Source organism: Ambystoma mexicanum, chromosome 6p (genome assembly GCF_040938575.1).
Source record: "Ambystoma mexicanum isolate Mex_15411 chromosome 6p, UKY_AmexF1_1, whole genome shotgun sequence".
Lineage (NCBI taxonomy): Eukaryota > Metazoa > Chordata > Amphibia > Caudata > Ambystomatidae > Ambystoma > Ambystoma mexicanum.
In genome coordinates this window covers 657,668,301-657,691,031 of record NC_090935.1, presented here as the reverse complement: position 1 = coordinate 657,691,031, position 22,731 = coordinate 657,668,301, and the positions used below count along the sequence as shown (strand labels likewise).

The following is a 22,731-nucleotide window of genomic DNA, read 5'->3' as shown; positions in this document are numbered from 1 at the left end:
AGCTCTAACTCTTGAATGAGTTCTCCTACTTCCACAGCATGTGCTACTGCTGAGCGTGCATTAAGTGAGGCCACTTTTCTGGTAAGGTTCTCTTGCCATGTCGTCTGAGTGTCCCTTTCCAGTCCATGCTGTCGAATTTTATCTAAACACCTCAGATGTAGATGACCCTGCTTAATATTCCAGGATCTCAACTGTGTAGCCGTATAACTTACTTTCAATTTCGTATTATCCATCTTCTGAAACCTGCCCTCCATAATATAATTATTCAGCCCTGCGACCCTGAAACCGGCAGCGTTTCACGCCGCTAGCCGCTCCAGACCGCAAACAGGCCGCAAACAGGCCTAAACAGACTTCTCGTCAGCGCTTTGCGCTGACGCGAGCCAGTTAAAGGCTGTGTGGGCGTAGATGACGCACAGCAGGCGCGTCCTGCACTCGTGCTTCTGGGGAGCGAAGTCCGTGTAAAAACTACACCGGGATTACGCTCTACCGAGAGTCTCGAACACATAAATTAGAGCACACAAAAGAATGTAGTGTGGCAGTAAAAGGTAAGTGAGCAATTAATTAGCTTCCCCCCATAATTGAATAATTCGTTTGCCAAATTTTAAAAAAGTACATTAAAAAGCTAATTCACATAAAAAGCTGAATAGTATTTAAAAACAACAGCTACTAACTATCTTGGGCTGAAAGCTGCTTCCCACAGCTAGAGTAAAACTGCAGAAGGCTAAAAAACAGGTTATTCATTCATTATGGCAGGTACCTGGGCATCACAGGAAAGGGGTGCCAGGGAGAGGGGAGGGTAAAATAGTTATGTTGACCCCTTCATTCAAGGCATCGTTAATACCGCAGTTCCCGCACCCAGGGTGTCTCCCCTGGGGATTGATCTATGATTTACCCTTCCCACTACCCCATGTTACAGGAGATGTGTGTTGGTATTTGCGAGATCTACAGTCGTGCAGGCTTTAGATCTGTGGTGGGCACTTTAAGGAGGTTGGAACCTGGGGGCCGCGTCAGTGTAGTGTGGCTGGCTCCAGCCTGGCTGGGTGGGGGTCAGAGGCCCATGTGGCATTTTAGTGTAGATAGATGGACACAGCGTGGTGCCTGGTGCTGTCTCACACTCTTCACAGGGCGCATTTCTGTAAGCGATACTAGATATTTGCAACACTGGAACAAGAGGGAAATGAACTTCCGTGCGAACAGGGCTCGTGCAGAGCCAGCCTGGTGTGCCGATAGCTTGGCACCTCTGTGTGAATTCGGGACACAATACTGCAGGACCTCAGCGTGTCTTTTTTGGGCCTTATACAAAATGGAGTCTCGGGCTCGGGATGTGGTTAGTGCTCTTTGTCTGCATCTATGCGCTACAGGGTTCTTTGTATGCACCCTGGGTGTGGGGGCTACTCCCCCTTGTAGGTTATATTGCTTCATATAGAGTTCGCATGACTTGGAAGAGCCTTGGGGGGAGTGGGAAAGGCTCATTTCCATCCCAACATCATCTTGGTTGTCTGTGGATGACATACTGTGCACCCACCAAGTGATCCAGACCTTGGTCTGCTGGAGGAAGGAAAATGAGCAAGGAAGGAGAAGATGATCTTAAAGTGGGAAATTGATGCTACAAACAAATGGAGGGACGAATGTACATGGCATTCCTTGTAGGTGGAAAATAGTTCAGCAAAAGAGAGGAGGATGTGCATTGAAGTGTTGTGATAATTGAGTAGCTTTTCCAAGCCAGATTTAGAGAATTGGATGTTGGGGAGGGACACTCATGTCAAGAAGGCCTAGTGCACACTGGAGGAACGACATCCAGCAAAAGTTAAAGGAAATGGTGAAACATTGACACACACTGCAGACAAGAGACAAGGCAGCACCAGAAACAAGGTGAGTGGAGGATGACAAATTAACTTTGTGGATGCAGACAATGGCATCAAGTAGGGAGCAGGTAGTCACAGAGTGGGCTGGGGACATGGCAGAATGCTATATTATTGTAAACCCGAAGAGAGCACCATGAACACAAATGGCTTCTTGGACCTAGGCATTGAGCATCAAGGATGGCAAATCAGATCAAAGGCAACCCCTTGCTAATCCTGGACAAGCCATGTCTTTGCAGCCATGTGGCTCATATCTAAAGGAGGAGTTGACTCCAAGTACCGTCCGATGATACTAATCGATGCATGGTGGCGGATGAGGGTGAGGGTACATTCATGGATATGGTCCCAGAAGAAGGGATTACTGGGAGCCAATGAATGGAGCTTAAGGTGGGAAGATGGGCTGCTGCTTTGTTGTCCTAGGAGAACAGCGGCCTCTTTTTACACTCTTTCTATGCTGGCTAGTGCTAAATACAGAGAAACCCTCAGGTAAGTTCTGTTCTTGCAATCCACACAAGACATTTACAGGGTGATGACTGGCTGGAGTTTTACAGAGGTACTCCAAATAGGCAACTGTATCTGTCTCATCCATCGGTTTGATCCAGCAAAGTGAATCATGCAGCAAGGGATTCTTATTAATCAAGGTCCCCAGGTTTTTAACGTCTGCACCTGTGAGCATTGGAGTGGAAGAAAGGCGTCACATCAGGGCATAGAAATACACACTTGTGGGATTCAACATTTGAGAAGTATTTCCCATCCAATCACCCAAAGCAAGAATCCAAGATCTGGAAGAATTACTGGCCACCAAAGAAGAGGTAGAGAAAACTAAATTAATATTGTGTGATGCCCTAATTACCGGAGACCGCTCTCTAAGAGTGGGACCGGTATTCAAACCTGTGTTGCTCTGCGTTGTCTTGCTCTCAAGACAAGCGCATTGCCCCTGAGCTATCCTCCCGGTTTACAGACACGTTGAGTATTTTGGCAGAGTAGAAAAAGTGCAGACCGTAAGAGTGAGTATGTTTTGGAAGAGGCTGCACCTATATAGTGAATCCAACAGGCAAAGGTGCAACACCCTGTCGGACCCGGAAAGTGACCTGATATGGATCAGAAGAAAAGAAGTGCTCACAATTAAAACGTGCACTGTTGCATAGAAATGAGATGATCCAAACTAGGGTTTGACCTTCACCCCTTTGCTCCTGTGTCTGGTAATTAATATATGATTCACAGTGTTAGAGGCCGAAGAGAGAGTTTTAATATAATTGTCTGTTACAGTCCTAAGGTCCTCAAAGGCTTCAAGTAGCACACGCTCAGTGGCTGTATTGGAGGAGGAGGAACGGGAAACAACTGATCACCTATGCAGGGGCTGTTGACATGGCAGCAGGGAGGCAGTCAGGCATCTGCTGGGAGTGTGCGGTCTGCATCCCTCTGAGTGAAGATGGGGGATAGAAGGTTGGAAACACTGTTAAGTAGGAGGTGACTTGGTAGGCGAGAAATGGAGGAATAACCAATATGAATTAGATGCAGGAACATAACAGATAAAGAGTAGGGAGACGTAGGGAGCTAGCACTCAAGCTGTCGTATGGTGCCCATAGCAGGTAAGGAAGGAAAGCGCAATCTCTAAAATGAGCAAGGTTTGTGTGTGGATAGAGGGTGGAGATGTGAAGTAAAGGAGAACGTTTTCCTTTTTTTAATTGGGACACAGGTTTCCCCCATTCCTGTGCCCTTGATATTACAGTGTGTAGATCTCCACGGGGGAAAGTAAAACATCTCGAAGGGAAGGACTGGAAAAGTTTACTGCATCTGGAACAATGTCGGAGAACTCTGGCAAAGCTCTAGTTCTTTGCATGGCGAAGACATCCAAGTTGGTGGATGGACTATATGAAGTCTCAGGAGCATAGAAAGTGCCCAACCATGCAGAAGCAGGGACAATGGCCCTGATTATGAGGTTGGCGGTCCGGTAATAACGGAGCCGGTAAGGCAATACCGGCATTCATTAGCGGTCCGCAGTATTACGACCCTAGATGCCGGTCCTGCGGGCATTGACAAGGACCCGCTGTGGCCGTGCACCACCGTACCAGCATGCAGGCACACGCACGAGCGCTGTGCCCGTAATACCAGCATGGTGCAAGGAAGAAGACATCACGAGTTGCACGGACATGCACATACCTGCATCCAGATGCTGGTAAGAAGGGCCACCTTGATGCCGGCAATACCGGCATCGCGGATCACCCGTTAACAGCAATCTGCTGTGTAACCAACTGACACAGGTGCACACAATCAGCACAGGTGGAGGCAATGGAGTGAAGCCCAGCACAAAAGGAGCACACCCACACACCACACCCTTTCCCACACCAACATGAAACCACTTGCACTTGCCATACTGGGGCTGGAGGACATTCCTGCACTGCTACTCCTTGAGCAGGCAGCACAACAGGCAACATAGAGGAGACGCAGGAGGAGAAGGAGGGTGAGACCGGCCCAGCAAATCCCACCAGTGCAGGCAGTTGTTCCCCGCAGACAGGCATCAATTCCACATATAAGGGTCAATCCATTTGACTTAAACAGATCCACACCCTGTACCGCCTGGACAGGGACACCATCACCACCATAGTGGAATTAATACAGGAAGACCTGGTCAGCCTGATCAACATCCGCACAGCCATCCCCCCTCTGCTGAAGGTGGCATCTGTGCTACACTTCCTGGCCACAGGTACCTACCAACACACAGTGGGCCAAATGCATGGCATGTCACAATCATGCTTCTCGGTCGTGCTAAACCAAGTGCTGGATGCACTACTAAAGCATGCAAGGGCCTACATATCCCTACCACGGACACCACAGGAGGCGAATGCCACCAAAATAGCATTCCATGCACTGGCAGGCATGCCCAATGTAATTGGTGTCCTTGACTGCACCCACGTAGAGTTGGTAGTCCCACATGTCGTGGAGGCGGTGTACCGCAATCGGAAGCTATACCACTCCATCAATGTGCAGATGGTGTGTGATGCCAGCCAGATAATAACACATTGCTATGCCAGATACCCAGGATCCACGCATGATGCCATGGTGCTGCGGAACTCCTCACTACCCCGCTACATGGAAGGAGACGTCGTACGACGTGGCTGGCTGTTGGGTGAGTCTGTCCACTGGGCCATGGGAGGAGAGGGTGGGGGGGCTACATGCATATGCAAGGGGAATGCCCACTAGGTCATGGGAGGAGAGGGTGTGGGGGTTACATGCATATGCAAGGAGATTGCCCACTGGGCCATGGAAGGAGAGGGTGGGCGGGGGCTACATGCATATGCAAGGGGAATGCCCACTGGGCCATGGGAGGAGAGGGTGGGGGGGCTACATGCATATGCAAGGGGAATGCCCACTGGGCCATGGGAGGAGAGGGTAGGGGGGCTACATGCATATGCAAGGGGAATGCCCACTGGGCCATGGGTGGAGAGAGTGGGGGGCTACATGCATATGCAAGGGGAATGCCCACGGGGCCATGGGAGGAGAGGGTAGGGGGCTACATGCATATGCAAGGGGAATGCCCACTGGGCCATGGGAGGAGAGGTTTGGGGGTTACATGCATATGCAAGGGGAATGCCCACTGGGCCATGGGAGGAGAGGGTGGTGGGGGCTACATGCATATGCAAGGGGAATGCCCACTGGGCCATGGGAGGAGAGGGTGGGGGGGCTACATGCATATGCAAGGGGAATGCCCACTGGGCCATGGGCGGAGCGGAGCGGGTGGGGGGGCTACACATGTGCATGCATAAAGGACCGTGACAATGCATCGGGGTGCCTGGTGGTTCCAATGTCTAGGCCCCAAGTCATGTATGTCACCCAAGGCTAGCACCATGGATTGGCAAATACTGTACAAGGCAGATAGTTATGTAGAAGTGGCTGCCATCGACGGGATGGTGCATGTGAACAAGAAAGATATACAGGCTGAGCACATATGGCAACTGAGCAGTATCCTTACATATACCTCCTTCTGCTCCCATGCAGGTGATGCTGGCTATCCCCTGAAGGCGTGGCTCCTCACCCCTGTCAGGAATCCGCAGAACAGGCACGAAGAGGACTTCAATCGTGCACATACACGCACGCGTGTGGTCATTGAGCAGACATCTGGCATGTTGAAGGCAAGGTTTCGCTGCCTCAGCAGGTCGGGTGGCGCCCTCATTTACGGGCCTGACAAGGTGGGCAAGATCATCATGGTATGTACAATGCTGCATAACACTTGCATCCAGCGGAACATACCCCTGCCACCTGACATGGAGCTGCCACCACCTGGTGAAGTAGAAGGAGAGGAAGGAGAAGATGATGGACATAGGCCAGGACGTGATACACTTGAGGGTCGTGCAGTGCGCCAATCGGTCATAGACCAATCATTCTGATGAACTGGGATGCAGAGGGTGCCATGTATTGGGAACTGTGGGCACTGGGTGTGGGGATATATGGGCACAGTGCACTATGAAGCAATAAATTGACACACACCAAAGAAGCAATGTCCACTCATGTGAGGTTTTCTGCACAACGGGTGTATTCAAGTGATGGTTTGTACAACATGAATAAACACTCAACGCCCCCAAACACCCCTCCCCCTGACACACCCCCACACACCCCCAGTACTACAACCACCACCACCCCCACTGCCCACCCTCTCCCTAACACACAGTACTACACCCACCACCACCCCCACTCTCCCCCTAACAACAGTACTACACCCACCACCAGCCTCCACCCTCCACCCTCCCCCTAATAAGTCATCAATGGCACAACATGTGTCTGGATGTGGTGCTAAACAGATTGTGCAGGGTGGCCCTGCTACTGTGGAGCCCCCTTTGGAGGTGGGGGTTGGATCTCTGAGCGCTGCGCACTTCGCAGGGCCATGCGCACAGGGCTGGTCTGCCTGGAACTTGCAGGCGTGGTAGATGCAGATGAGGTAGATGGTTGTGTCCCCAAAGCCGCAGTTTGCCGCTGCTCCATGCTGTCTGCAATCCTGGTGAGGATCTGGCCCAAAGCATTGAATCCATCCCGCACTTGCTGAGCGTTTGAGTTGATGGCCTGGATTACGGCTGCAGTGCTGTCACATATGACAGAGGGTGTTGCCTCGCCTTCAGCAAGGTATTGTTTGACATAGCCTTGCATCTCCTCCTGCTGGCCCTCCATCCTGGACAGACGTCCTTCAAGGTCCCGTATAGCAGCGTTGGTGGTGGTTGGTGGGTTAGGTGGTGATACTGCAGGCAATATGGGGCTGTGCAATGTTGGAGACCACTCTCCATGGCTGCCCTTTTCTTATGAATCCTGGCGAGGGGTGTCCTGTGGGGTGACCTGCGGGCTTGGGGTTTGACCTACAGGCTCTGAGAGGAGGACTCCTGCATTGGTGTAATCTTCAGGGCCAGCTTCCTCATCGCCACTATGCTGTGCCGATGCAGCCATCTCCCAATTGTGCTTGCAGCAGCGGACTGTGTGCCATCATTTTCCATACCAGAATATGTGTTCTCGCCCTGTGTAGGTTGTGTGTCCAGGGGTGCAGGGGCAGGTGTCTGCTGGTCCTGTGTGGGTGGCAGCATGGCTGGTTGGGCACTGGTTGTGTTTGGCTCGTGTTGTGGCTTGTGCACTTCCATGTGCTTCTTCGGTGTCTACATCTGTACCTGTGAGGGACAGAGAGTGGCAGGGCATCAGTGATGGTGGTTCTTGCATCATGCATGTGTTTGTCTTTGTGCAGTTGGCGCCATGTGATCAGTTGCATGCCTGAATTTTCAGTGGACTGGGTCCGTGCAAGGTTTGGGGGGTGTTTTGCAATCATGCAGGTGTTCACATGTACACCACGGTATCTGCTGTGTGGACTTGATGTGTGCTGTGACTTGTGTGCTGTGTGACACATGCAGGTCATCTGTGTGTCGGGTGTGTATTTGTGTATGGGAGCGGCATGCAGCATGCATTGGGATGTGTTAGTGGTGGGCCCAGCATGTGTATAGGGATATGTGTAGGTGTGTATGGTGCGCCATGTATTGGCTGTCATCGCTGTCACATTTGGGGGTCAACTGTGATGATTGGTTGTCGTATGTTTGTAGGGACATTCACCTTCATCTGCCGAGGTTGGCACGCCAAACTCCGCTCCACCAACTCCTTCAAAGGACTCCACATCTATCACTGAGCTGCAAGTTTCCTCCCATCTAGCCAATCTGATAGGTGAGTGAAGTCCGCCACCTGTTGCCAGGCCCTGGCTCCGATTGGCCGACAAGATGTTCCTCACTCGCAGCCTCAGGTCATCCCAGCGCTTTTTGCAATCGCGCACTGTGCGTGCGGTGGTGCCTACTGCACTTACTTTCCTTCCCACTTCCTCCCAGATGGCCTTCTTCCTCAGCTGGGCTGGATGCCTGAGGTCACTGCAGGATACCACATCCGCATTCTCTACTAGGGAATCGGCTAGCACGTTCAGCTCCTCTTCCTTAAATTGTGGTTTCCGCAGGCGGGCAGTGCCTTTCTGGGTAGCCTTTGACATTTTGTATGTGGTATTGCTGGAGTTTTGCTGGTGAAGGTCCAGTATGTGGAGGATGGCAATGGATTGTGTTTTTGAAGATGGCCGCCAAAGCATTTCCCGTTCCGGCACGATGACGTTACTTCCGGGTCCAGTAATGACGGGCCCGTTCTTACCACTATGTTAATACCGGTACCGCTATTTAGTGGTTGCCGAGGACGGAGGTGTTACATGCGCATTCGATGATGCCGCTATCTAGGGGTTTGAGGGTCGTTGCCAGCATGCCTGTATGGCCGTTACCGGCATGCAGGGGTGTGCGTGCTCGTGAACTCGTAAGCCTACACGGACATGTTATTACCGGCATGCCGGTAATGAGGGCCAATGTCATTATTTAACCTATCACTTGAAAGTAGAGGCGAGAAGCCAAATCCTGCCTGTGGGCAATGAGGACACTGGAGAAAAAGGAGGGAAATTTTGAACATGAGCAGAGAAAGGGACTTATCAGAAGAATGGCAGCAAGAGGCAGCTGGACAGGGGGCCTTTGAGAGCTGCAGACCAATGATGGAGTGAGAAACATTTGGAGAAAAGCGCGGAATTCGGCTCTTGTGCTGTTGTTTAGTGTTGGTTTGGGAAGTGCTGGTCTTTTGAAGAGAGCAGAGAGGAGTGTGCTGTAGTCAGTTGGAGGGATTGTGCGCTGGCGCTGTGAGAAAGGCTGGCTGTGTGAAGGAGCTGCCGTGCTATTTGAACTACACACATTTCCGTAGAGCAAAGAGAGCAGCTGACAGTGCTGTGAGAAACAACGGGCACTCTGGAGTTGCATAGGCACACCGCTGCCCTTTGCTAATGTGAAAGTCAGTGGCCTTGCCAAAAGTGCTTAGGAGCGAAGCGCTGTGAGAAGTTTGTGATAGTGTTAAGAAGAACCAGACACTATACATTGGGAGATGTCGTTCAAGTGCTATGGTGTCTTGGGAGAAGCCCTGTGATAGTGAGAGAAGAGGAATATGGCATTGCATATTCCAATATGCATGTACATTAACAAATAATATTTAGTTAGTTATATATTTCCAATGTGTTATGCCACTAAAGTACTTTGTATAATTGTATTCTATATCATAGGTCGGGAAAGAGTAGTTTTATAACAGTTTAGTTATATTCAGGGCTGTCACAACGTGTGGTGAGGCCCGGGGCAAAACGTTTGGTGAGGCCCCCTTATAATTATTTGCACTGGGCCAGCGTTGCCGCCGCAAACAGGAGACGCAAGAAATCTCCCATTATTATGAGAGCAAATCAGCTACAGGAAAGTTATGTTTCTGTACTGAAGACAAGTTCACTCCAGAATAACAATTTGGCCATATGCATACATATATTTATATAGGATGGCAAGATGCCGGGTGGTGCGTGACGCCAGCTTTAGGGAGGAGCGCCCTGCCCCGTTGTGCGCATTAAAACACACATCATACACAGTGACAGGTAGATGTTGTTCAGTGGCAGCTGATGAATTTTTGAACTGGAGAAGCTTAAATGTTTGCACCAATTATGTGGGACTGACGGAGCACAGTGAGGGAGCCGAAACCAAACAAGGGGTGCTTGAGAAGGTTTCTCGCCCCCAAATTGTTTTTAAACAAATTAAAATGGTGCATTTTACAGCACTTTCTTTATAAATTAGGGTAAAAAGCCATAGAGTTTGCAATTGGTGTGAATGGTAGCACATGGACAAACCCAGTAGATGCACGTCACGAACCGTGCACAGGAGCATTTTCCATTGCATTTCATGCCACCTTTGCCCACAACATATGCCAGTATGAAAACATGTTCATGCTGGCTGTTCCCATACATGTCCATGCAGCCTGCATCAATATATTTTATATAGTTATTTATTTATTTGGCATTTGTAAAGCACGCCAAAACTAAAGGCATCTGGGCCAGTATTACCATATAAGGACTCACAACCAGTAAAAAAAAAAACATGCCACGGAACATATATACAGACCAACTGACTGCACCAAAAGTAGTATTGCTGGCTAGACTGGCCAATATTCAATGTAGGACAGTATAGTCACTTGATAACACTTATGTTTTCTTTACCTAGGCCTGGCTGAAGATGAGCTGTGGCCCATTTCAACATGGCAGTTGGGGGCCCCCCATTGATCAGAGTGCAAAACAGTCAGAGGCAACCGTTGGGTGCATACATAATAATGGAGACAAAGAAAAACAGCCAGGAGTTAATAGCTGCTGATTATCACAAAACGGCCAGCCAGCAGGGAGCTGAAACACTAAGGGCCTCATTACGAATCAGGCGTTAAGGGGTTAACGGTGCCGTAAACGGCGCCGACCCTTAACGCCTGATTACAAGGTCCCTTAGTGCCATGGTGAGTTTAACGCCTCCTTTTTGCAGGCGTTAAAATCCATGGCGCTAAGGGACCATGGTGCTAATTACGCCACCGTACTTTACGGTGGCGTAATTAGCGCCTTCCCCACTCCCATTATGCCCTATGGGGCAAAAATGGGAATGGGGAAGGGTAAAATGGGAAATGGGGATTTACCGCCCCACTTACCTTGGAATGGGGCGGTAAATCCGCCATCCACCATGGTGTAAACGTAGTTTACACCATGGTGGTAAGGGTACGACCCAGGCGGTAACTTACCGCCTGGGTCGTAATGAGGCCCTAAATGTCCACTGAAAATCTTTAAATCCGCCTTTGTCAGAAGTTGGGTGATGTGAACAGTGTTGATTTTGTGAAAGGCAAATGCCATTCGTCCTGCGCAATGTGAGTGGATGTGCCAAGACAATTTTATGAAATGTGCATATTTCACCTCATATGTTAATTTCTGGCAACGTCACACCCCATTGCGTCTGTTTATTAGTCACCCCACTTTAATTTTTAGGACTTGACCCTGGGATTCACCAAATTCGGATACTGTGGTGTCACGTGCCCTGTTAGTTCCGGGTCACGTGACACTAGGAAAATAAAGGAATCACCGGAACTGGCGTCAGCGCGCCAGTCCGGGTTTATGCACTCTAACCGTGTGGTCGTGTTGTTTTTGCCCTGCGCGCTGCACACCTTCCGTGGCTCATCAAGGCCCATCTCTGGATGTCGGGACTGCCTGCTGACAGCGGCCCGACATCACACTGGCGACGAGGAAGCGGAGGAGAGAGCCACGTGTGGCCGCCCCATCGGACCGGCACATCAGCGGAGCCGCGCGGTCCGACACGCACCAGTTGGCCCGTACTGCATGCACGGCGGCAACAGAAAACACAGCATCCTTGCAGGGCCGTGTGTCGGCCTGGACCAGCGTTGCGGGACGCACAGAACCCACACAGCACCAGTACCCGGTGAGACGCAGCGTAAGACAGCCGCGTAGCACACGCGCACTGACCACATGCTGCGGCCGACTGCGTGTAACACGCGCAACAGAAGTGCCCATTCAGGGAGGCCGCGCATCGACCACCGCATCTCCGGCCTGCCTTAATAAGGTCAGAAATCAAGTGCCCCAACGTTTCCAAAGAGCGCGTATTGACACGCGTGAAGGCAGCGTATCAATACGCGCTGCAATAACAAGTGCCCCAACAGTCTAAACGTTGATACGCACCGCTACAGAGCACCATCCCCAACGAAATGTGGGAAAGCTTTCAGCATTCCTGAACGTGTTTGTGTCCAATGAGACAACGTTGCAACACCATCCCTAACAAAAGATAAGAAGGAAAGACTTTTTACATACCCAAACAGATTTTTTTCACGTCAAAGGTGAAAGCTCAGGACAACTTGCGTCGACACTGGGAGTAGCAAACACCGGTGAAGTGAACCCACATAACCACCCTCACCGAAAGGGCCACACCATCAGAAACTCCCAAACAACATGTCAAGCTCTGAAACTAGCCCTGTGAGGGCAGCACGAGCACATCCATCAGGAAGAGCCTCACTACTGACCACCCGGACCCAGCACTAACCACGCTCATGCCGCCATTTGACCCATTTACCACGGGAGCAGCCATCAGATGGGAAATCTGGCTACAACAATTTGAAATGCACCTTGATGCCAGAGACATTACCATAGCGAAGAAGAAGCGCACTTTCCTTTTACTCAACGTCGGATCAGCCACCCTGCGTCTTTTCAACGCTACCCCAGACCGCGGAGATCACAACAACTACGACGCGGCCAAGACAATCCTCACAAACATGTTCAAACCAGATCTCAACCCTGACTACGAACGCTTCCATTTCTGCATGGCCAGGCAGCGCGAAAAGGAAACCGTGGACAAATTTCATGCTCGCCTCTGCGAAATGGCAGTAGGCTGTGAGTTCCCAGACGAAGAATTCGCAATCCGCCTCCAAATAATTAACGGCATTTCCTCAGAAAAGCTGAGAAGAGCGATACTCTCAGAAAAGAACATGCGCATGTCCCGCATTCTAGAAATGGCGCGCCTTCGTGAGCAAACTGAAGACCAAGTGGCGGTGATCGAAGCAGCAATCCAAAGACTCCCGCTGGACAACCCTAAGCCGTCAGAGGATGCCGCAACCATATCCAAACACCAAAACACTCGCATGAAATACGGCCAGAAAACACAGGCGCCGCCAGAACGAAGCAAAGCCTGCAAATGGTGAGGCGGCCCATGGCGCAAAGGGGAATCCTGCCCAGCATGGGGATCCACGTGCAGGAAATGCAATCGTCTGAATCACTATGCTGCAGTCTGCCTGAACCCACCAAATCGGAGTGACAGAGAAACTGCGTCACGACCGGCACCGGGGCGCCGAAACAAATTTGCACCGAGGGAGACATCACACCGACAGGACCGGAAAAGAAAAGCCAGAGCCGTTGACCACTCCCAAAGATCCCCAGACACGAGTGATAGCGATGACAGCCATGACAGCGTATCACCTGAGAGGAAAGAGAGATGGAAGAAAGGAAGCAAACGGATACACCGAGTACATCTCATATCAGCCGTCGAGCCACACCGGTCACGACAAAGGAAGAGACCATCCTGTACCGTCATCGCCAACGGTGAACCGCTGAAAGTAGTCATTGACACTGGCGCAACAGTGAATGTAATGCCAGCGACAGCATTCAGCAAGCTTAACCCGAAGCCCACGCTTCACAAGAAGAAGGTCCGACTATACGCGTATGGATGTAAGAAACCCCTACCCGTGCAAGGGTCCTTCAAGTCAGACTTCACCCACAAGAACACTAACTGCAGGGCGCGCATCTGTGGTGGACGCTGGCTGTGAGACACTGCTCAGCTGCAGGACAGCAGAAAAACTTAAACTAATCCACTTTGCATTCAACCTCCAACACAACGAACTTGACGATCTACTTCAGCAACACAAAAAACTATTCCAAGGCATAGGATGTCTAAAAGGCTGCACTATCAAACTTCATATAAACCCCACCATAGAGCCGAAAGCCGTTGCGACATCGACGGATACCTTTCCACCTGAGAGAAGCTGTGGAGAAAGAACTGACCAAGCTCGAAGAAGCAGGGATAATCGAAAAGACATCAGGACCAACCCCGTGGGTATCACCAATGGTGGTGGCCCAAAAACCTAAACAGCCCAACGCTGTAAGAATTTGCATAGACATGAGACTTCCCAATGCAGCGATTGGAAGAGATCGCCACATAACCCCAATGATAGACAAGCTCATTGTGGACCTCACTGGAGCAACAATCTTCAGCAAACTGGACCGTAGATCTGGCTATCACCAGCTCAGATTAGCAAGAGACTCAAGGTACATCACCACATTCTCCTCTCACCTTGGGCTAATGAGATATAAGCGGCTCAACTTTGGAATATCGTCAGCTGCCGAGGTATTCCAGCATGAAATTCGCAAGGTCATCACTGGCCTAGATGGCACCACGAACATTAGCGACGGCATCCTTGTGTACGCATCGAACGAGAGAGAGCACCACAAACGCCTGGCAGCAGTCCTGGGCAGACTGGAAATGGCAGGCCTAACGCTAAATGCAGAGAAATGTGAATTTGCAAAAGAAGAACTGTGTTTCTTTGGATATATCTTCAGTGCCAAAGGCGTGTCCCCTGACCCTTCCAAGGTAAATGACATTAAGAACACAAAGGCACCGCAATCAGCCACAGAGGTAAGAAGTTTTATGGGAATGGCGACATACTGTGCGCGGTTTATTCCAGACCTCGCCAACATCGCAAGCCCACTCTGAGAACTGACCAAAAAAGACCAGAAATGGGAATGGACATCGATCCACCAACAAGCATTCCAGCAAATCAAGGACCCGTTATCAGCATCTACAACCATGGCGTTTTTCAACGTAGAAAGTCACACTGAACTCCTAGTAGATGCCAGCCCGGTTGGCCTAGGAGCTTTACTAACCCAAACGGACAATGAGGGGAACGTGTTCCCTATTGCATTTGCCAGTCGGGCGCTCACCAAACCAGAGCAAAACTATGCTCACATAGAGAAGGAAGCCCTTGCCATCCTGTGGGGATGTCGCCATTTCAAAGTATACCTGCTCGGCAAGAAAGCAAAAGTCTATTCCGATCACAAACCATTGATCCCGATATTCCGAGCCTCTGCTCCCCATCCGCCAGCACAAATTGAGAAATGGATGCTGCAGCTACAGCCCTATAACATAGAGGTCGACTACCGTCCAGGGACAGACAACCCAGCGGACTACTTGTCCCGTCGCCCGAGACCTGCCACCGAGGGAGAACAACACCACTCGAGGGAAACCGATGAACACGTATGCCACGTGGTCGCCTGCGCCCGACCGCGCGCCCGCACCATACAGGAGGTAGCCAGTGAAACAGAGGCAGACACCATCCTGCAGCACACCACTGCTGCCATCCAGTCAAGCAACTGGAAATCCTACCTCACGTCCATAGCTCAGTGTACCACATCAGCTCAAACCAAACTCTGAGCACTGTTCGGGATACGACACAAACTCTCCGTCGCCCCCGAAGGAGTGCTCCTCAAGGGTCACCGCATTGTACTACCCGAGTCATTGGAGAAGAGAGCCCTCCAGCTAGCTCACAGCGGACACCAAGGCATCATCAAAACAACGGCATACCTCAAATCCAGAATGTAGATGCCCAATATACAACAAAGGGTAATGGAGCTCGTAGAGTCATGTGCTGCGTGCCAAGCATCCAGGAGACCGGAAAACCCTGAGCCCATCAGCAGCGCTCCGAGAAGCAGCAAGCGATGGGATGCAGTTAGCATGGATCACTGCACAATTGCTGGCGAAGCATACCTACTCGTAGTGATTGACGAGTCCAGCAGATATCCTGAGGTAGAACACGTTGCACCCACAAACGCAGAAACCACGATCCTCACGCTGGAAAAGATCTTCGCGACACATGGAATTCCGAGAAAAGTGAAGATCGACAATGGCCCATCATTCACCAGCCAAGAACTGCGAGATTTCTTCAAGGACATAAACGTCAAACACCAGCGTATCACCCCCAGATGGCCCCAAGCGAATGGCGATGCAGAAAGATTCATGGGGTCGCTGAACAAAGTTATTTGCATCGCCAAAGAAAAAGGACATCCCTGGCTGAAGGCTGTCTATCGGTTTCTAAGAACGCATCGGCAAACCCCACATTCATCCACCGGCGTCAGCCCCGCCGCCCTCATGCTCGGGGTACCGATACAGGCAGAGCTCCCCATACACCCTCTGTGGGTAGCCCCCGAACCGGACATCCCAGCTATGGACGCGATGCGGCTGAGGCGGAACGAACAGGAAAGCATCGCCCGACGAGCCAGCCACAGAGAGCTAACACCAGGTGATACGTTAATCGTCAGAAACCGAGCAACACCCAAGAAAATGTCCCTTAATTTTGAGCTACAACCGTGGACAGTCAGCGTGACAAACCACAGCATGGTCACCGCCACCCGTGGAAGTGAGACCATGACAAGAAACGTCTCGCATTTCAGGAAAGTGCCAGCTGAACTATGGGAAGAACAACCAGTGTCCCCAAGAAGCGAGGCGACAGCACCGCACACACCCCAGAGCCAAACATTGTCCAAGGCCCGCACTACGACACCAACCTCCAGGACACCGTTCCAGCAAGATGATCCAGCCAGGCCAGAAGCCCCAAGAGCGGAGGCACCTGAGAGAAGCAGCACTTGGTACCTTCTGAGGGAAAGACCCAGACCGTCGTCCCGTCTTCAAGGGTACGTGGTGGACGGAATCTACAGACAGAAAACCCCACCAAGACGGACTCTGAGACAGGAGAACAAGTAAGTCCCTGTTAGACCACTTATGTTGAACAGTTGTGTAGACACCTCCAAGTTGGGGAGGAATGTGGTGTCACGTGCCCTGTTAGTTCCGGGTCACGTGACACTAGGAAAATAAAGGAATCACTGGAACTGGCGTCAGCGCGCCAGTCCGGGTTTATGCACTCTAACCGTGTGGTCATGTTGTTTTTGCCCTGCGCGCTGCGCACCATCCGTGGCACATCAAGGCCCATCTCTGGATGTCGGGACTGCCTGCTGACAGCAGCCCGACATCACAGATACCTTACCTGCTGCTGCAGCACGTCTTGTCTACAGGCCCCTGCACGCACTGCTGTGATCATCCAAGGACCCTGGACCAGCCTCAACGAAATCCGACACAAGGGCTGGCAAGCGCTGGAGTCAAGGCACTGAAGTAATTTTACTTAACTACTTCATCTCCGACTCCAACGCCTGCGTCCTCTGCAAATGTAGGGTTAGCAAACCACGTGAAATCATGCTGGGCCCGGCCGCCGGCAAACTGTTACATTGTACAGTGCAGCCAGCGCCACCTGCCCAGTGCTCACTCTATCCCCTGTGGGCCATGGGCCGCCTCGCCCTCCGTGCTGTGTGTTGCGTGTAATGACAGCTCGCACAACGAAATACCACACAGGCAGCTGGAAGACCCCCCTGAGTGCGAGGCCTGGGCATTTTGCCCTCCTCCCCCCACCCTCCTCGTGACAGCCCTGGTTATATCATTTGGCGAGACAGATGTGGAACTCGGCACTCGAGACTCAGGAACTGGTAACACACACGCCTAAAACAACTCTGCTCTTGTATAATTGGCATGCAAAAACTCAAATGGTTTATGCCATTGGCTGAGCTGGCGGACCTGCCGCTCTCTCTAGCATTCCATTAGCTCATCTCCATCCCTTAGACCCGCACACTCTCTAATCCTTAAATCCAAGCACAATATTTTGTTATCACAATTTGATATCCTTTAAAAGTGCTTGTGCGGGCAGTGAGCATGGACAGATGGTTAGATACCTGAATAAAAGAACATGATAAGTGCATTTATTGTTAAAAAGAAGGATATAGAAATCTGCTTTGAGAATACCAAGCCACAACATATGTTTCAAATAACTGAACTCACCCAATTCCAGTAACGTGTTGTCATTTAAAGAAACGTTTGTAAATGAAAGAACTCGGAGGTTACGGAGATGCTGGAATTGCTTTATAATGTCTGATCCAGCCTCAAGTATTCCAGAACCTGATGGGAACCTCAACTCCTCCAGCTGAACCAGGTGAGCTAAGGAAGTGGCTGGGAAAGAAAACAGAGTCACTGAAATGCTTACAATAAACACAAAGAAAGGACTTCTTGCTTCATCACAAGAGTCTATGCTGGTATAAACCTGAGACACAAATCATGGAACTCAAACACCTGTTTTAGAAATGTTATGCCATTATAGATGCAAATGCGAGAAATCATCCAACACATGTTTCAAACTATAGCACAGTGCTCAACTTGTTGAGATTCTAAGGAAACTAAGGTAATCTAAGGCCTACTGGACCTTCCGCAGAAATTTAACGTGGCTGTTCAACTAACCGTGGTCCTCCTAAGACTATTCTATCCCACTACTGCATCTCCCCACCCCATCACTTCCTCTCTTTTTACCTAATGTAACATGTATCTTTGTATCCTAATGTAACTAGTGCCTGGATATCCAAGAGTTTTGTGTGCTGTAACAAATGCAAAAATAAATAAATAAACAAATAGGTCAAATATTTGGAGAGTTATGTAACTAAATTGAACAGGGGGGAAACCATTGTTGTGGGGTTAATGAAGGCTTACTAGGACTGTGAGCCCTGTAAGGTCTATGTAGGTGTGAAGGATGAAGATGATCTGGAAGAGACTGGCCCCTGCTGGTTAGCTGGATTTAATAGATCTGCAATAGGAAGCTGTACACAAAACGCAGACACAAAATTACAAACGCTTGAAATACAAATCTAAATAACATAACTATTCAAAGTGAAAATGAGAGCATTTCATGGCGCATATTAATATTTAGGTTAATAATACACAGGCACAGGTGGAGAGTGAGCACCTTCTAAGATTTCCCAACCTTTGGAAAAAATCCACAATGGAATTCTGCACCAGATCTATGGACTGTGCCGGACAGTGAGAGGCAAGGTTTCTTTTAGTGTGCAGTTGGAACAATAATGAAACGTTGTAGATGTGCAGTTTAACAATAGAAACAAATTAGCTTGGTGAATTGTTGGATTTTAGGAACTTAATATATAATCATGGGCAGAGATGGCATTTAAAAATGCAATAAATGTATATCTTTTGGTATTAATTTTACTGTTTTGTTTTGGGGCAAGTGTATTGTCATGAATTATGTTCTACCGCATGCAGTATATTTAGCTGCAGACTACAAACACTATTTCTAAGTGGGTATGTTAAGTGCTTTAAACACAATACAGGTATACAGTATATGGTTAACAGCAATATCCCTGTACGTTGGTTTTTGTAGAAACACATGAAACACTAGTTACACATGACTAGGACGTGCTCAAGCTCCATAGTTTAAGCAACATTATCAAACCATATTAAAGGTGCTAGTGTATCTATTCTCCGCGTTCATTCCTGGCCTTGATTACCAACAGGACAATTCTTCAGCCTTCAAGGGTTATAGTGGAGGGCTGGGAAATCTTCATCACAACGCTCATGAGCCAGTGCCAGCCAAGTCCTCTGACGTGTTATTGATAGTTCTGCCCACTTTGCACTTTGCTGAGCGTTCACTGTGGGGAGCGAACGTATACGCGGGGTCTGCGCAGCTTCGGCATGGTACTTGGTTTCCAAATGGTGATCCAGAGGCTATTTATGTGTAATTGAATCGGGTATTATCAGAATGGCAAAGAAGAAGACTCCTGTCTTCTGTGGGGTCTAGTATGGGATGTATTGGAACTAGTGGCATCATATGTGTGCAGACCAGGGAGACATGCGTTCTGCTTCTTTTTTCCTTCAAAAATGTTGACAATCTTGATTCTGCTGCAGCAGAGAAGGTTGTAATCAGCTTCATATTTGCTATTTTTTGCTAAGGTGGTGATTTTATCCATATATTTCCGCCCTATAGTTAAGGTGAGTGACATGAGCCATAGGAAATATGAAAATCCTATACCTGGTGAACAGATTTGGATGACATTTCCCAACCAAAATGTTGTCATGGGTCCCCCAGAATGGAAATGAAAAACTTATTAAGAAAGCAAAAAAACGCTATTTTCAACCTACTCCCATTCATTTTCCCATAGAGAAAAAGTCCATAGAGAAAAAGTCCACGTTTTATCAAGCCATAGCACAAAAAACGCTAGATGAAATTAGACCATATAAGAAACAACTTGGGCATGAAGTGTTGACTTAATTTCCAGGACAGGTGTGTGGTTATACCGTCTAGTAGGTTTTAAAATATTTGACGGGGAAGGTGGTGCCCCCTCCTTCCAAAAATATAGCTTTATCTCCCATGGTGCTTTGCAGCAGAGACTTTTCTGAAATGAAAAGCCGACATTTTATTTTGCTCGATGCGAGTGATTAATGCAGTAATACGGGAGAATGCGAAATCAAAAAGTGAAAAAAATTCCTGCAGTAATAACGCAAGAGGCACTCGGAAATGAAAATGCGTCACATGAAGCAAAGAGTGAAAGGGGGTAAAGGGAGAGGGCCAGAGAGGGAAAATGTAGCTGGGGGGAGTGGCGGGACCATGGAAAGAGGAGGGTGCACTTGGTGAGTGCCTGTGAGGGCCGGGAAGAGTTTTTTTTATTTACAAGCATTTTCACATTATCACGGGAATACCAGGGGAATATTGCGGGGATGAGTAGTTCATTGCCTCTGTATCTGCAATTCATTGCCATTATCAGTGGAATCCTGCAGGAACCGGAAGGGAGGGAAGAAAAAAAGAAGCTTTATTACTAGTTGGTTCAAACAAACCTATGCGTGCAACATGTACAGTGACCACAGCCGAAGGCCATGGCTAGTGGGTCCCAAAGTTAAGGTGATCAGATTTAATGCAACCAAACCCTTGAATTTCAGCCGATGTGGGAAGTGAGGATCATCTTAACTCGGCGTCCCTCGTGTTACAAAGCCCATGAGCACATACATAACAGTTGGGATTCACAATGACAGACAAAATTAGAGGCTGGCAAGATAGCTTAGTGGGTTGAACGCTCACTGCTGTGATCTGTGTGTGATCTTCAGGTCACAGGTTTGAATCCTGGCAAAGCCAATATAGCCTTTGATCCTTCCATGGTAGATAAATGAGTACCAACTGCGGTTGGGTGATATTGTATGTGTATGTGTTCTATGTAAAGCACTTGGGCGTAGCATATCATTAGATCCTAGTGGTCCATAACGGGGGGACGCAGAGTTAAGATAATCATTGCTTCCCACATCTGCTGAATTTCAAGTGTTTTGGTGCAACCATCTCTTAACTAACGTTTTTTCAGTGATTTTATATATTTATATATATATATATATATATTTGTCTTCGCACTATCGCAAGTTAAGATTAAGATGAATTCTGTATGAACATTATTTTTCTTAACTTTCGAAAGCTTGCATTAAAAAATATTCATCATTTAAAATATTTTTACTTTTACTACATTTATAACAGCTTTTAACATGGGGTTTCCATAGGAAAAAACCTGATTTTTTGCCCAAATATCTAAAAATGTACTGCTACAATTTTCCGAATGTTTTGCAGGCACCTAGATTTTATCTGGAGTTGGTGCACTGAAAATTTTTGAAAATAGACTTGGCCAATTTTGAGATATTAACATTTGGAATGTATCTATATATGACGCATTCGTAGGATGAATGTGCATATTTCATACGAACTGTACACAGAGCGTATGAGTTTTACAGTTTGTGCATTATGCAATTAAAAGTGTGTACATTAAACAATTGAAGGAATAGTGCGCTCAAAATGTTTATTGTTTTAAATGATAGGCAATAATCAAAAAAATATAATCAACATCTTTTTAAAGAAAGATCCAATGTAAAATTTTGAGCAAATAATGCTCAAACCCAAAAATGTTAAGCACTAGGAGGCATCCATTTTCTGAAATGGAGGAGCCTCCTGTTAATCTCTGCCCTCACAGCACTAATGAAGTAAAGGCCACCTACTGGTAGCTTTTATTACAACGGCCTTTGCTTCATTATTGCTGCGAGGGCAGAGAATGCATGCAGGAAGGCTGCTGCCGGTAAGTGCATTTCTTTCTCTTTTAATATCAAAGAAAACCACAGCAATGATAAATACAACTTCATTGTATTCATAACTGCAGCGGCTTTCGCTCTGAGTCTCCCGGGCTCCCCCGGAAGGGGGAGCCCGGGAGACTCAAAGCGAAAGTACCGTCATTTGTAAATACAAAGTTGTTGTTGTTTTTTTTTCTTTCCTCTAAGTCTACCGGGCTCCTCCGAGCAGGGGGAGCCCGGGAAACTTAGAAAGAAAACCACAGCAATTATAAATACAACCGCGTTGTATTTATGACTGCAGCAGCTTTCACTTTGAGTCTCCCGGGCTCCTCCGGGAAACTCAAAACTGAAGCCACCGCAATCATTAAATACAACGTTGTTGTATTTATAAATGCTTTGGTTTTCTTTTTAAGTTTCCTGGGATCCTCTGAGCCTGGGGAGCCCGGGAAACTTAGAAAGAAAACCACGGCAATTATAAATACAACTGCATTGCATTTATGACTGCAACGGCTTTCGCTTTGAGTGTCTTGGATCCCCCGGGCCGGGGGAGCCCAGGAGACTCAAAGCTAAAACCACTGCAATCATAAATACAGCAACGTTGTATTTATAATTGCTGAGCCTCTGCTTGTAGGCTTCTCCAAGCAATTATGAATACTTTGCCGGCATCCGGCAGAGTTTTCATAATTGCTGCGACTTTCTTTTCTAGTTTCCCACGCACTGGAAACTAGAAAAGAAAGTGGCAGCAATTATGAAAACTCCACTGGCAGCCGGCGAAGTATTTATAATTGCTTTGACTTTCATTTTATGTTTTCTGTGCTTCCCTGGGCTTGGGTGCACCGGAAACGTCAAATGAAAGTGAAGGCAGTCTCCTCTCCATGTTCAGCTCTGCTCTGGCTGCAGTAAGCAAAAGCTCCCAGGAGGGGGCTTTTGCTGCTTGATTAGTGCCGCAAGAGCAGAGCTTA

General features: G+C 48.7%; 1 protein-coding gene across 3 annotated transcripts in view; it reads right to left on the bottom strand.

Annotated features, from left to right (window-relative positions):
* The window catches only part of NAIP (NLR family apoptosis inhibitory protein), a 683,156-nt gene that overhangs the window by 111,631 nt on the left and 548,794 nt on the right, over nt 1–22,731 (bottom strand). For all 3 annotated transcript variants that reach the window (XM_069627525.1, XM_069627526.1, XM_069627527.1), the window contains one exon: nt 17,675–17,842. In XM_069627525.1, the coding sequence (XP_069483626.1) occupies nt 17,675–17,842 (168 nt within the window). The remainder of the gene's footprint in view (nt 1–17,674; nt 17,843–22,731) is intronic.